This window comes from Bison bison, unplaced genomic scaffold (assembly GCF_000754665.1).
Source record: "Bison bison bison isolate TAMUID 2011002044 unplaced genomic scaffold, Bison_UMD1.0 scf7180017864072, whole genome shotgun sequence".
Taxonomy (NCBI): domain Eukaryota; kingdom Metazoa; phylum Chordata; class Mammalia; order Artiodactyla; family Bovidae; genus Bison; species Bison bison.
The window spans coordinates 7,631,699-7,646,959 of NW_011494644.1; the positions used below are offsets into that span (position 1 = coordinate 7,631,699).

Genomic DNA, 15,261 nt, shown 5'->3' on the forward strand with positions numbered 1-15,261 from the left:
TATTCTTGCCTGGAGAATTCCATGGACAGAGGAGCCTGGTGGGCTACAGTCAAAGGGGTTGCAGAGTTGGAGATGACTGAGTCACAGGTTTACCCCACAAAACCCCCTGCACAATCCTCCACATTCTCTTCCCGAATTTACTGGCTGGTGGAGAAGATCTGAGGACCTAAATGTTGGATCTTCAAGATGGAAGTAACCTGGCTCCCTGAGTCACCATGTGATGAGGGGCCTGCTGTTATTCTGTGAATAATGAGTCACTTTTCACTATGTTAAGCCATTGAGATGTTGGGGGGGTGGTGGTTATTTGTTACACAGGTGAGTCTACTCTGACTAATGCAAACCATAATAAAAGCTACTGGTTACTGGTCTCCTGCTCTGAACTGGGCACTGTGCTAAGGGCTGTCTCAATCCACACATCAATCCTATGGGGATGGGTACCACCGTTAGCCCACTTTTACAGAGGAGGAAACTGAGGCTGAGAGAGAATAGCTGGGGGTGTAGGTACAGAAACCTGATCCCCAAACCTGGACCCAAATGCTAAACTCAGCCCTGCTGGCTGCTAGTTTTAAAGGAATGGATTGAAATTGGCTGAGACATCAGCCATAGAGAACAGACTTGTTGCCAAGGGTGAGGGGAAGGGATGGGGTAGGAATTTGGGATTAGTGGATGCAAATTATTATATATTGAATGGATAAACCACTAGGTCCCACTGTATAGCTATATTCTATATCCTGGGATAAATTATCATGGAGAAGAATATGAAAAAGATTGTGTGTGTATATATATATATATATATAACTTAGTCATTTTGCTGAGCAGCAGAAATTAACACAGCATTGTAAATCTACTACACTTCAATTGAAAAATTGAAAAAAAAAAAACAGAAATCGGTTGAAGCAAGAAGACCAGATGAGGAGTTGTTATAGTAATGCCAGCTGGGCATTCCCACTTGTGAAGTGAGAAAATAATAGATCATTGGGAATGTTAACTATCGAGGGAATGCGTAAGAGATGTCCAGTACGGGGTCTATAGTTGGCAGGTGTATAATAAACATTTGATTTTCTTTTCAAGAGCCTAAGCAAGAACTGATGAAGGCCTGGGTGAAAATAGGAGAGGAATCTTCTGGAAGCAGTGCTTGGCAGGACTTGAGTAAAGAGTGAGGGAGTTGGGGAGCTGAGGGTTGGACGCTATCCCATGTTTCAGGGACACGGCAGGAAGGGAGTAAGAAACAATGTGTACAGTGTGCTGTGGGTGTGAAGCAGGGAGAGAACAAGTCTCGAGATAACCAGCAAGAGAGCGGCCCTGAAACCTTCCAAGATGTGCAGATGCTCAACAGAGGCGCTGTGTTCCCGGGCGGCGAGCCGAAACGAGTTCTCAGCAAATTGTCAAACTTTGTCCGGATGCATCTGCTTCTGTCCTGAAGTAGATACTTTTTTTAATCTACACAACCTTGGACAGGTTCTTCAACCTCTTTGTATCTCGTTTTTATCATCTGAAGATGGGGATAATAAGTCATAGGACTTATTGAGTTGTAAATACGTGCAGAGTGCTTAGCACAGCGTTAGATACATAATGAGTTATCAGTTAATGCTGGAAATTTTCATTAAAATTCTCTTATCCCAGATATTACTTCTCTGTGACTGTATACAACATGCAGATAATAGTTATAAGCACTGAACAGCATCTTTGCTTCTCTTGTTCACTGCTACGTTTCCTTCCAGCTCTTAGGACAGTGACTGGTTCACAGTCGATATTTAGATATTTATTGAATGGATAAATAAGGAAACCCACCTCTCTCCCCTGCCCTTCCCTCTTTCCTCCCTTCCTTCCTTCTTCCCATCCGTGCATCCACCCATCTGCCCATCTTCCATGCATCTTTTCCATCATCTGTCCACCCATCATCCATCTATCCATCCATCCCTTTAGAAAGGCTTAACCCACAAGATTTTTTAAAAAATTGTGAGTGTAGTGGCTTAACATACACTTTCTTTTCCAACTGTGATAAAATATGTATAACACAAGATTTACCATTTTAGCCATTTAAGCATATAGTTCAGTGACATTCAGTACATTCATATTGGTGTGCAACCATCCCTCTCTAAAACTTTTTCATCTTCCCCATCTGAAACTGTATCCATTAAAAATTAACTCCCCATTCTCCTCTCCTCCCAGGCCCACCACTCTACTTTCTGTCTCTATAAATTTGTCTATTCCAGTACCTGATATAAGTGAAATCACACAGTATTTGTCCTTTTGTGACTTAGCCCATACATTCTGCTGTCACAAAAGCTCTGTGATCCTGGGGAACTTAACCTTCCTGAATCTCCACTTCCTCATCTGTTCAAGTGGCTGTAATAATTGTACCTACCTCATAGGGTTATTGTGAGGTTTAAATGAGATAATACGTATAGGTATTTAACCAAGTGCCTGGCATGTAGAAAGTTCTCGGTAAATATCAATTCGCATAAATACATATTCTAAACAGCTGGCACTGGTATTGCACTTACCCTGTGTCTATCATAAACATCTGTGTCTAAACACTTTATGATCTTAACTCATTTATTTTTTTTAAATTAAAAAAATTTTTTTGACTATGCTGGGTCTTCATAGCAGTGCGAAAGCTCAGTAGTAGCGGCCCGCAGGCTTAGTTGCCCTGCGGCATGCAAGATCTTAGCTCCTCAACCAGGAATCGAATCGACTTCACTGCGAAGGAAGGTGGATTCTTAACCACTGGACCACCAGGGAAGTGCCCTGATCTTCACTCATTTAAACCACACAACTCTACCTCATTGGCCCCGCCACTATCATCCCTACACTGGGGAGGAAACTGAGGTACAAAGAGGGTGAGCAAATGCTCAGGGTTACTCAGGAGTTCGTGGAGGAGCTGGGGTTGAACTCCAGGCAGCCTGTTTCCAAAGTCCGCGGGCTTTACCGTTGCCTCTGCAATCTCCCAGAACAATCATCCGTCTACACCCTCAGCCCTGGATCAGCCTGTCAGTGTGAGTGTGTGGAGGTGTCAGGGCCTCAGATACGAGGAGGTGTCCTTGGAAATTGGTGGAAAACATCACTGAAATTGAGTTCAGCCTTACTTCCCATTTGTGGTCCCGATTTGGTGGGAGCCCCCCGTGTTCACTTACACATGCTGGTCTCCTCTGGACCCCTCCATCTCCTGCTGGGGAAGACCTAGAGTTCTCTCCAGGTGACGCAGTGAAGACAACGCCTTTTCCCTTTGTTGGTAGAAAACTCAGCAATCCTTGACCACCCCCCTGCCCTGCCCAGCTGAGATTTTTTTTTTTTTTAAAAGGCTTCCTCTCCATGACCTCAGGGCCACCTCCCACTGGTCTTTATTGCTTTCTCGGCACCCTCAGGAGCGTCTGGAGTCCTTTAAAAGGGGCAGAGCCTGTTAGTGGGCTGGCAGCCCGGGTCCTGGAGATAAGAGTGTCCTGTCCGGGACAGCAGGTGTGGGTCTCCCAGCCAGGGCAGGACAGAGTCCCTCCAAGAGTCATCTCCGCCCCAATGTTTACAGAGGTGGGTCCACTCCTGGCCTCTTCCTCTGCAGCCTGGGCCTCCAAGCGGGTGGCTGAGGATTCATTAAAGGTAGAGGTGCTGGGGGCTTCCTTCTGGGCTCTCCTCTCATCAGGCTCCCTCTCTCTCTCTTGCCCACCCCCACAGGCAGCTGTATCCATGTGTGACCTGGAGTCGGGCAGCGTCAAGGTGAAGGAGCCCAGCAACAGGGGCCGGTGGCATGGGTGCTGGTACGAGCGGTTGGTGCAGCCCTGCCTGGTGGAACTGCTGGGCTCTGCTCTGTTCATCTTCATCGGCTGCCTGTCGGTCATCGAGAATGGGCCGGACACCGGGCGGCTGCAGCCAGCGCTGGCCCACGGGCTGGCCCTGGGGCTGGTCATTGCCACGCTGGGAAATATCAGGTGGGAACAGCTCTGGGCACTCAGCCTGGTGCTGGCTGCGGGGAGCTGGGGGCAGGGAGTGGTGTGGTGGGCAGGCATCTGGGGGCACACACCCAGGATCCCGAGAACAGTGTGGATAAGAATGTGGGCTGGGGGATCAGACTGCCTGGGTTAGAATCCTGGCTCTTCAGTCCATGAGCTCTGCAGCTTTGCTTAAGTCACTCTCCAAGCCCAACTGCTCACCTATGAAATGGGAACAGCATTTTCTAAGTCTTATTTCTCAAGCCAGTGCAGGTGTGATGCTCATGCTTACCATGAACTATTCCAAGCCCTTTGTGTATGGCAATTCATGTAATCCTTACACCCCTGGGCAGTTGGTACTATTATTAGTCCCATTTTTTCACTGTGAAGGGGAAAGGTCAGGTAACTCATCCAAGGACCCAGGGCAGAGCCAGGATGCAAACCCAAGCTGTCTGTTGCCTAAACCCAGCCCCTCCTGGTGGAGGTACAAGAATGAAATATTGTGAAGTGCTCAGTCCATAGTGAGCGCTCAATCACTCACTTGGTAGTGATTGGTGGCTGTGTTACTGTTACCTTTGTTATTGTTGTTTAGTCAATAAGTTGTGTTCAACTCTTTGCAACCCCATGGACTGTTGCCTGCCAGGTTCCTCTGTCCACAGGATTTCCCAGGCAAGAATACTGGAGTGGGTTTCCATTTCCTTCTCCAGAGGATCTTCCTAATCCAGGGATCAAACCCATGTCTCCTGCATTGGCAGGTGGATTCTTTACCACTGAGCTACCTGGAAAGCCCATAGTTACCATTAAGACAGGGTTTTGCTCCAACCTAGGGGAAGGCAATGCCTCACAGAAGAACCCACCAGGGGGGTAAGGAGGGCCGAGGGGCTCCCATTGCCTAGCCCTCCCCTGAATGGAGGCTCCACCGGGAGGTCGCGGACTCCCAGGAGAAACGACCCAGTGGATGGGGTGTCTGGCAGGGAGATCTAGAATCTGGTTCATTTGTATTTAATCTCTCACAGAAAACTGATCTGAGTAAGGAAATTAAAATACTGTTTTTCAGAAAAACAGAATGGAAAGAGAACTGTTACATTTCTCTTTAAATATCTAAGGGAAGCTGCAGGTGGGATGAAAATCAGAGTCCTCTGTTCTCATTGGTTCAGGGATGAAGGCATCATTTGTCATGTCTTAGCAGGGTGACCAGGGCAAGTAACTGCACCTATGTTAGGTGGGATAAAAGGGAGATGATAATAATAGCTGATACTTGTTGAATACCAACTATCTGCCACCACTCTGTAGGAACATGTATTAATTATTTTTGCAACAGAGTTTATGAGATAGGGATCACTAAGGCACAGAGAGGTTTTATCACTTGCCCATGGTCACATAGCTGTTCTGTGGCCGAGCTGGGGTTTGAACCCAGGCCAGCTGGCCAGAGAGGACATTGCTTTGCACTGCAGGAGACTGCCTATCTGAAATGCCAGCCTTTCATCCAACCATCTGTTTTTTGTCAACAAATATTTATTGGGTACCTACCACGAACCAGACACCGACTTTGAGGTTGTTGGAGCACCCAGCCCAGCACCTAGCGCAGAGTAGGTGTTCAGTAAGCTTTTAGTGAGTAAACAATGGATGATTGTTTTATTTTTAATGAGTGTGAAGTGAGTTTCCTGAACATGTGTGGTGTTCCAGCCCTCTCCTGGTCGAGCCATGCTCTGAGTGAGTTTCTCATGCCTTTTGGACTGGGTGATTTGGTGGAGGGGCTGATGGCAGACAGGCTTCTAACTCTGCAGTCTCCGGCGGGAGGCTGCCCCTGCCCCTGCCCCCCACCTCTCTGCTTTGGCAGAGCCCAGGCTAATCTTGGTCATGGACCCGAATCGACTGAGTCTTAGATCAGCTAGCACTTCCTGACCCTGCAGGAAGCTCCCCAAGGGCCTGTGTGCAGAGCTCGGCCAGACAAGCTGGGGCAGCTTGTCCTGAAATGTTGGCATGTTGGACCAAGTCTTGTGTCCAGAGCCAGGGTCCTCTGTCCAGTCTCAGCTCAGTGTCCTGTGCCCGCTGGGTGGGCAGACCCATTAGTGGGCTCTGAACAGCTGGGGAGACATGGGGGTCTTGGGGTCACTGTCCCTCTTATTGGGAGTGTCCATCCCATGCTCCTGAGGGCTTGTTGAGCCAGACTCTCAGGACAGCTCTTCTATCTGTGTGGGGCTGGACAGGATGCCAGTGGGTGTAGCAGGGTATTCAGGGGCCTCCTGGCCCTGGGACTCAGATGGGTTGAGCAGCTTGGTCAAGAGGAAGGCTCTTTACCCAGGACCAATGGAACTGCCCCACAGAGCCAACCTGAACCAGCCCTTTGACCTAGGTTCGATTTTGTCTAACCTCCCTGCACATTCCAAACCCCAGATCCCAACCCCCAATATAATCATGAACCTCTAACCTCACTCCCGATTACCAATGCCATTTCCAGGAACCTTTAAGCTCAAGTTTAACACACAACGCTAGTCACACTTTCAGACCCAAACTAGGATTTTTATTGGTTGAGCAGTTCAACCAGTCAGGAGCTAGTGTTCAGGGCCTGGTTACTTTTACGGGGAGGCCGGGATACCTCTCCTGGGCTATGCATTTGAAGCCTGGGGTCTCGCTGTGCTCTGTGGCCACAGCTCTGAAGGGCTGGATACAGCTCTGCGGGGGGTCGACAAGGAGTTGAGAGATGCTTTTCCATCACGTTCTTCCTCTGGGCCGTCCTGGATCTGGGGGTAGGACAGGAATGGGGCTGCCCTCCCCTCCCAGCCTCCCCTCTCATTACCTTCCCTCCACCACCCTGCACCTCAGGGGACGTGGGGATGATCCGGCACCTGTTTTCTGCTTGGGCTGCCCTTGACTGATGTTGGCCCTGCAGGGCCAGCCAGGGTGCTGTGGGGACCCAGGCTCTAAGCCTTGGCCTCATGACTCCTGCTTTTTTTGGGCGACAGCGGTGGACACTTCAACCCTGCGGTGTCCCTGGCAGCCATGCTGGTTGGAGGCCTCAAGCTGACGATGCTGTTTCCCTACTGGATCTCCCAGCTGTGCGGGGGGCTGATCGGGGCCGCTTTGGCTAAGGTGGGTGATCCCCCAGGGGGCTGGGCTGGGGGCTTTGGCTCTGCCAGGGCTGCTGGGGTGCGTGGGGATGGGGAGTGGCGACTGTCTGACTCTTTTCCCATTGCTTCCAATGGGACTGGAAGTGAACGCGTTAGTCGCTTAGTTGTGTCCGACTCTCATGACCCCATGGACTGTAGCCCACCAGGCTCTTCTGTCCATGGAATTTTCCAGGCAAGAATACTGGAGTGGGTTGCCATTTCCTTCTCCAGGGGATCTTCCCGACCCAGGGATCAAACCTGGGTCTCCTGCATTGGCGGGCAGATTCTTTACCATCTGAGCCACCAGGGAAGCCCACCAAATTTCTACCCAGAAGGGAACACTCAAAGGACCTTTGGTTCTTTCTAAACCCACCCTATTCTGTCCATGTCTGGATACAGCCTTCCCTGGGGAGACCGGGAATCAGAATTCAAAACTGAAAGTTTCTCTTCCTGAGTCCATTTGTGGCTTTAGATAATGCTGATTTTTAAAATTCATCCATTCACGCACTTGTTCATTCTTTCTACAAACATCTCACTAAGCACCAGCTGAGGATTCAGGATGCATATGGTTCTTCTCCTTGAGAAACTCCTGAACTAACTTCTCTGTGTGTTCTCCAGTTTGCCTGCCTTTAAACTGAGTTACTCTACCTTTGATAGGAGTTAACACTCAGTTTACTGGAAATCTCCCATTCCAACAGAAAGGCTAGCTCTTCCTCTCAGCCACAGAATTTCTATGGTTATACACCAAACTCCACTCATGGACTTCTTTCTCCATCTTTGCCCACCTGACTTTCTTTTTTCCTTCTCTTTTCTGTCTCTCTCTTTCCTGCTGTTCTTACGTCTTAATTAGGAGTCCTTCAACATGAAGGCTTTGCTTGGTTTGTGGCGGGGTAGGGGAGTTTGGGGTGGGTAGGAGTGAAGGGGGTGCCTATTAGCCTGGCTAGGGTTTGGTCTGTGGCTCTAAGTGCTGCCCACTGCAGACTTTGGTCTTGATCCCCATTTTGCTATCTTCCCTGCCCTGGTAACCGCACGCCCCATTTGAGACCCTGCTGCCCTGTCTGTTTAGAGTGGGGACTGCTCTGATTCCCTATGGAAAGCAATGCCTGGACTTTCCCTCAGGCCGGGCCACTTGCAGACTCATCCGACATGATGGAGACGAGTGCGGGGCAGCAGTGAGCTCACTGAGTGTTCCTTTCTGCCCACCCCACCCCTGCCCAGCACTTGACAGAATCCTCTCATTTAATCTCCAGCTTGACCAGAAGCCAGCAGCCGTCCTTAGAGAGAGAGCACCCACCACCTGGGCCAGAAACTGTTATCATCAGCACCCCTACTTTGCAGAGGGGGAAGCCGAGGGGCAGAGAAGGCAGTGACTTGCTCAAGTTCAGATGAGCTGAGGCGCAGCAGGGCCCAGATTTGAGTTCTGGGTCCAGAAGCTTGTTTGACCTCCCAGGGGTCGTGATGACCCCAGAGGCCGACTTCCTGGGAAGCCAGTGAGCTTAAGTTCCATGGCTCTTCTCATCCCTTCAAAGAGGTCTTTTAGGGGGCTGGCAATGTGTTCACCTGAGTGTATGTATGTGTTTGCAAAATTTGTAAAAATTAGGTATTTTTGTATTCTTTTCAAAAAAAGGTCATCTAAGTTTCATATGCTTCTGGTCCACAACACCTGGGGCCACCATTAGGTTATCCCCATTTTACAGATGAGCAAAATGAGGCTCAGAGAAGTCCAGTAGCTCAGGTGAGCCACACAGTAGGAATTGGTGGAGCTGGGATGTGGTCTGGCTGCACATTGGACAGGACCCTTCCCTGGCTTTGAAGCGTGTGAACCCCCGACCCCCGGACCAACCCAGTTCCCAGCTGTCTCTCCACCCCCACTGTGGGGCTGAGCACTGCTCTCCACAGGCGGTGAGTCCCGAGGACAGGTTCTGGAATGCTACCGGAGCGGCCTTTGCGACAGTCCAGGAGTCGGAGCAAGTGGCCGGGGCAGTGGTGGCGGAGGTCATCCTGACGACACTGCTGGTGCTGACCGTGTGCATGGGTGCCATCAACGAGAAGACGCTAGGTCCTCTGGCCCCATTCTGCATCGGCTTCTCTGTCACCGTGGACATCCTGGCGGGGTGAGTGCCGCTCGGCAGTGGGACTGCAGTGTTCAGCCCTCGGCCGAGGCTCGGTCCTGGAGGAGCGCAGGCCTGCAGAGCCTCCCTGAGGGTCACAGGCTCGGGAGCCAATAGAAGCCATGCAGACAGTTTAACCGGGAAGTGGGCCATAGGAGGCATTCAACAGGGAGTGGTGGGGACTGCGGAGTCTTAGGAGGCCCCCACCATGCTCCTCTGAAAAGTTATCAGTGTGTGGGAATATGGGCTTGGGGTGACCTTTTTAATTTCATTCCAGGGAAGTCAGAAGACTGGGTTTTTATGTGCATTTCCTAATTTTGTAGTATCAAGAAATCATTTCTGTAGACTTGCCAGCAGGCAGCCAGATTTTAGCTTCAGACTTACAAAGAGCTTTCACATTGTCTTGTTTATCAAGAGCCTCTCAGTAGGCTTGGAAAGGCATTAAGAAGACAAAGGGTTATTTCTCCCCATTTATACATGAGGAATGGAGAAGACAATGGCACCCCACTCTAGTACTCTTGCCTGGAAAATCCCATGGGTGGAGGAGCATGGTAGGCTGCAATCCATGGGGTCTCCAAGAGTTGGACACGACTAAGTGACTTCACTTTCAGTCTTCACTTTCATGCATTGGAGAAGGAAATGGCAACCCACTCCAGTGTTCTTGCCTGAAGAATCCCAGGGACGGAGGAGCCTGGTGGGCTGCCGTCTATGGGGTTGCACAGAGTCGGACACGACTGAAGCGACTTAGCAGCAGCAGCAGCATAACTGAGGAAACAGGCTCAGAGAAGACACAGGTGACTTATTTAAAGTCATTGTTGTTTAGTTGCTCAGTAATGTTCGACTCTTTGTGACCTCAGGGACTATAGCCTGTCAGGCTCCTCTGTCCATGGAATTCTCCAGGCAAGAATACTGGAGTGGGTTGCCATTTCCTTCTCCAGGGGATCTTCCCAACCCAGGGATCCGACCTGCGTCTCCTGTGTTGGCAGGTGGATTCTTTACCACTGAACTACCAGGGAAGTCCCTCATTAAAGTCATTGTGTGTGTTAGCCACGCAGTTGTGTCTGACTCTTTGTGATCCTATGGACTGTAGCCTGCCAGGCTCTTCTGTCCATGGAATTCTCTAGGCCAGAATACTGGAGTGGGTTGCCATTCCTTTTTCCAGGGGATCTTCCCAACCCAAGGATGGAACCCAGGTCTGCATTGCAGGCAGATTCTTTACCATCTGAGCCACCAGGAAGCATCAAACGTCATTGGGCAGTGGCAAATTAAGTGAAAGATCTGGGACAAGAGCCCTTGGTAAAGGGGGGATGAGGGAACTCCTTCCTGAAGGCCAGCTTCTAACCAGGTGTAGCCTTTCCTAGCTCTGCCCTCTGACCCTGAGTCATCGTCTGGGAAGTGGCGCCTGGGGAGGCTGGGAAAATAGGCGTATAGAGCAGTAGCAGGGCTTTGCTGCCCCCTAGTGGCTCTTGGTTCACTTACAAACCTATTGACTCATTCATCCGGCTTTGACCACTGGCCACAGGTGGCGTCCTTGCGGGGTGAGGCCTGAGTGAGGACCCCAGCTTGAGTCAATGGGGCGAGGGTACAGACACCAGGACTAGAGAGGTGCTCCTGGGGAACACCCACCCTGTGGGAGATGCTGGGCCCCAAGCTTGCAGCACAACAAAGACCTCAACCAGGTCAGCTGGGTTAGAGTTAACACTTGCAATGAATTATATGAGAAACACGGGTTCTGTATGTGTTGTCTCATCCATCCCTGACAACAACCTATGAGATATGCACGCTCACCTCAACTGAAACACAGAGGTGAAACAAATGTCACCCCTAGAAATCTCTAGAGTTCTAAATCTAGATCCACTTGACCCTAAGTTCATATAGCTAAGAGTTGCCTGACTTTATCAACTCTGGAGAAGGTGTAGGTCCATTTTCCTTCCTGCCATCACTGAGCCGGCCCTGCTTGCTGGCCATTCTTCCAGAGGGGTGTCGGGGGAGTGGCAGACCTTAGGGAGGACCCCAGGGAGGAGTCAAGCCTTTCACTTCCTCGTGTTAGAAGTCTCTTCACCTGTGTCTTCTTGGGAACGTCCATGCTATCATAGCGTAGAGAGGGTTTCTGGGCAGTGTGTGATCTAGGCCCACATAGGGGAAATGAACCAGGGTGCGTCGGGGCTCCTTGGCTGGCATTCTGCTGACGAGTGTGGCTGGGCGTTGGCAGGGGTGCTGTGTCTGGAGCGTGCATGAATCCTGCCCGGGCCTTTGGACCTGCCATGGTGGCCAACCACTGGGACTACCACTGGATCTACTGGCTGGGGCCCCTCCTGGCCAGCCTGCTTGTAGGAGTGCTCATCAGGTAGGAAAGTGACACGGGGTCGTGGCCCATCTGGTGGGCATGGGGATAGTTCCCAGGGCATCCAGGGGTAGGGGGCTCGGGTCTCGCTTGGGTTGAGAGCAGAGAAGAGGCAAAGATTATGGCTCTGGGATCTTTGGCTGCAAGTGACGGAAATCCATTTGAACACAGCTTTTGTCATAAAGGGAAGCTCACTGGCTGGCATAACTGAAAAGTTCACAGGTAGCCCTGACTTTGGTGGGAGCTCGCACAGTGTCTGTAGGGCTGGGTCCTTCTCACAGGCTTTACTGACCTCTGGGTAGGCTTTGTGCTTAGGCGAAGGCTCTCAAATAGAAGCAAAGATGCCTACCAGGCATTCCAGGCTTCCATCCTAGCAGCTCAATAACTGAGACCAGAGGAAATAGAACAACAGCTCTTACAAAAGTCCTGGATCTGCTGTTCTCTGGGTTGAAATGGCCCGGTGTGAGCCATGTCTACCTCTGAACTGGTCTCTGTAGCCCTGGGGTCAGCTCTCTTATTGGCTATGTCTGAGCATGAGCCTAATCCTGGAGTTCGGGTGAGGTCAGCCCCTCCTGAACAACTGTATTGACTGAGAGTAGGGGAGGAATAGCTCCCCACAGGGGTGTCATACAACTCAGGGAATCCTATCCACATAGAAAATCATGTCAATGGTGCCTCCAAGAGCATGCATGTCAGGAGATGCCATTCACATAAGACACATTGTGAGCAGTGCTCCCTGACTGTGCAATGGATAAGGTTGATGTTATTATCAGGAGGATAATATCTGCTTGACTGCTTCTCCTCCAGCTGTCATCTGTGAGCCTCAAGGATCCATAGGGTCCTCTCCTTTCTGCTCCAAGTTGTGTAGGGATGTGAGTTGGTTCAGAGCCTGCTGTCTGGGCAGGGGCAGGCACTGGGCTGGGCTGATCTAGACTGCTTGCATCGCTGCCCATCTGCAGTCCCGGCTTGGGCTGTGGCTTAGTGAAAAGCATCAGGAATCATTCTCTGATGTTTTCAAAATAGTACAGATGAGGATCTTAGGGAAAAGGGGTTGGAAACCCAACAGGAGAGAGTTTCTCCTTCTACCCCAGGAGATCTGGCTATTGAGGCTGGAAAGGCCCAGGAAGGCATCTCTTCTGGACCTGGAGACATGTGATGAAGGGCTCTCTTCCAGAGACTTGGAGACCTCACTGAGCCACCTTTTTTTGTAGGTTCTTCATTGGAGATGCGAAAATTCGTCTAATCCTAAAGGGACGGTGAGGCTGAGATGGTGGAATTCCTGCCACCTCAGGGACCTTCAGTCGATCCATCCGGGACCACAGACCAGACAGCTTTGCATTTCCTGCCAGGGCAGAGCCTCCAAGGACTGACTGACACGCTTCCCCTGACTTGGGCCTGGCTTCTCAGAGGTGCTAGGTCCTTCGCATTCCTTTGTGCTCATAAGACTTCAGCCTAGGGAATGTGTCGCCAGCGCCACCCAGAGGGAGGTAGAAACAGCGCAACAGAAGAGCTTTTGCCAGGGAAGGTCCCAGGAGAGGAGGAGGTGACTGTTAGTGTGTCTCTGGTCATTTCCCTCATCCTCTTTCTCCTTCTCTAGCCCCTGATTTCTCTGTTACAAAAGGGCCTTCTGTGGTCTGTTTCCCTGCTGCCTGAGCTGTCAATCCAGCTTTGCAATAAATAGTCCAATATTTCCTTCTGTGTGCCCACTGGCTGGCCTTTCCTTTCAGAAATGGACACTGCTGGGGAGGAAGCAAAAGTCCAGGTTGGGCCAGACCCATGGGAACTCAGTCTGGAGCTAAGTCCTTTCTAGAGTCCTGTTTGGACTCAAAATCAGTTCCAGATCACAGACCTCAAGACCCTGCTGAAAAGCCCATTGCAGACTCGAGGGTCTGGTTTAGTTCCCAGGGCTATCCAGGACATGAATCTACCCACTTTAGCTGAGGAGGAGGGTGGATATGGGGGTGGCCCAGAGCTGCAAGGATTTCCCAAGGAAATATGTAATATGTCATAGCACAAGTCTAGGGAGACAGAGGTATTTGATGAAAGGTAAGAATATAATAACTAAAGATAAAAAAGAATAAAGTGACACATTCCAAACTTCATACATTACAAGTAGCGTGTGTGTCTTCTCTGCTAAGTCACTTCAGTCGTGTCCAACTCTTTGTGACCCCATAGACAGCAGCCCACCAGGCTCCCCTGTCCCTGGGATTCTCCAGGCAAGAACACTGGAGTGGGTTGCCATTTCCTTCTCCAATGCATGAAAGTGAAAAGTGAAAGTGAAGTCGCTCAATTGTGTCCGACTCTTAGCGACCCAATGGACTGCAGCCTCCTTCCATGGGATTTTCCAGGCAAGAGTACTTGATGGGGTGCCATTGCCTTCTTCGGTGTCTTCTCTATGAGGATCTATATAAAATAGATAGCTAATGGGAATTTGCTGTATGACTCGGGGAACTCAAACCAGGGCTGGGTCTGTAAAAACCTGGCAGGGGGAGGGCTCTGTAACAACCTAGAGGGGTGGGATGGGAAGGCAGGTGAGAAGGAGTTTCAAGAGGGAGGGGACATATGTATACTTATGGCTGATTCCTGTTGATGTATGTCAGAGACCAACACAATATTATAAAGCAATTATTATCTTTCAATTAAAAATAAATAATTTTTTAAAAAGAAAGAGAACAAAAGATTAAAAAAAAAAGAATCTGCTTGCCAAAGCATGGAACAGGGGTTCGATCTCTGGTCTAGGAAGATCCCACATGCTGCAGAGCAACTAAGCCTGTGCACCACTACAGAGCCTGCTCACATAGAGCCCATTTTCCAAAACAAGAGACACTACCCCAGTGAGAAGCCCCCACTCACCGCAATTAGAGAAAGCCTGCACACAGCAACGAAGGCCCAAGCACAGCCGGAAACAAACAAACAAACAAAAAACAAAACAATGTGAAGGTGACTATAAAAATAGCTAGTGGGATTCCCCTGGCGATCCACTGGTTAGGACTTCACTTTCCAATGCAGGAGGGTGTGGGTTGATCCCTGGCTGGGGAAGGAACCAAGATCCCACAGGCCTCCTGGCCAAAAAACCAAAACACAAAACAGAAGAAATATTGTAACAAATTCAATAAAGACTTGAAAAATCACTCACATTAAGAATAAAAGCTGCTAACACTTATCAAGCACTTCCTGCATGCCAGGATCTGCTTTGTGTACTAAACATGTGGTAATTTATTGCATTTTCACAACTGTACAGGTACATATTATTGTTGTTATATTATTATTTTTCATGTTGCATATGAGGAAAGTGAGACCCAGAGAAGTCAAATGACTTACTCAAGGTCACTCAGGAAGTGGCAGAGCTGAGGTTCAAACCCAGTGGTCTGGCTCCAGAGGCTGGGCTCTTACACTGTGTAATCTAAAGACATACAGTTATACTTAAACATTAACTCTTGGGATTAAGAACAAACAGAATTGTGAATAAGGACTGTTTATTGTTATTTAGTCACTAAGTCACATTTGGGACTGTAGCCCGCCAGGCTCCCCTGTCCATGAGATTTCCCAGGCAAGAATAGTGGAGTGCGTTGCCATTTTCTTCTGCAGGGTATCTCTCCGACCCAGCGACTGAAGCCACGTCTCCTGCACTGGCAGGCATATTCTTTACCACTGAGCAGGGGAACTGTGCAATAATAGAACAGAAACTTCAAATGATGGGGAAGAGCCATTAGGGTTAGTCAGGAAAGGAGGAGTCTTTGCTGGAAGAACGTCTAGTAAGAACTTGTAAT

The 15,261-nt window shown here is 49.8% G+C and overlaps 1 protein-coding gene across 2 annotated transcripts; it reads left to right on the top strand.

The window, feature by feature from the left end:
* The first annotated feature begins 3,417 nt into the window (after window positions 1–3,417).
* On the top strand, window positions 3,418–13,600 carry AQP8 (aquaporin 8). 2 transcript variants are annotated; one of them, XM_010837221.1, is made up of 6 exons: window positions 3,418–3,528; window positions 3,673–3,926; window positions 6,893–7,019; window positions 8,936–9,150; window positions 11,360–11,494; window positions 12,703–13,600. In XM_010837221.1, the coding sequence occupies exons 1-6, from the start codon at window positions 3,517–3,519 to the stop codon at window positions 12,749–12,751; spliced, it is 792 nt and encodes a 263-aa protein (XP_010835523.1). In that variant the 5' UTR covers window positions 3,418–3,516; the 3' UTR covers window positions 12,752–13,600. The 2 variants fall into 2 exon arrangements, with proteins under 2 accessions (XP_010835523.1, XP_010835522.1); XM_010837220.1 differs by lacking the exon at window positions 3,418–3,528 and adding an exon at window positions 3,539–3,597.
* Window positions 13,601–15,261: the final 1,661 nt, after the last annotated feature.

Excerpts from the sequence above, each read along its gene's own strand:
- AQP8 (XM_010837221.1), top strand. Across the intron at positions 3,927-6,892 it reads GCCACGCTGGGAAATATCAG|CGGTGGACACTTCAACCCTG; the intron begins GTGGGAACAGCT and ends TTTGGGCGACAG. Across the intron at positions 11,495-12,702 it reads CTTGTAGGAGTGCTCATCAG|GTTCTTCATTGGAGATGCGA; the intron begins GTAGGAAAGTGA and ends CTTTTTTTGTAG.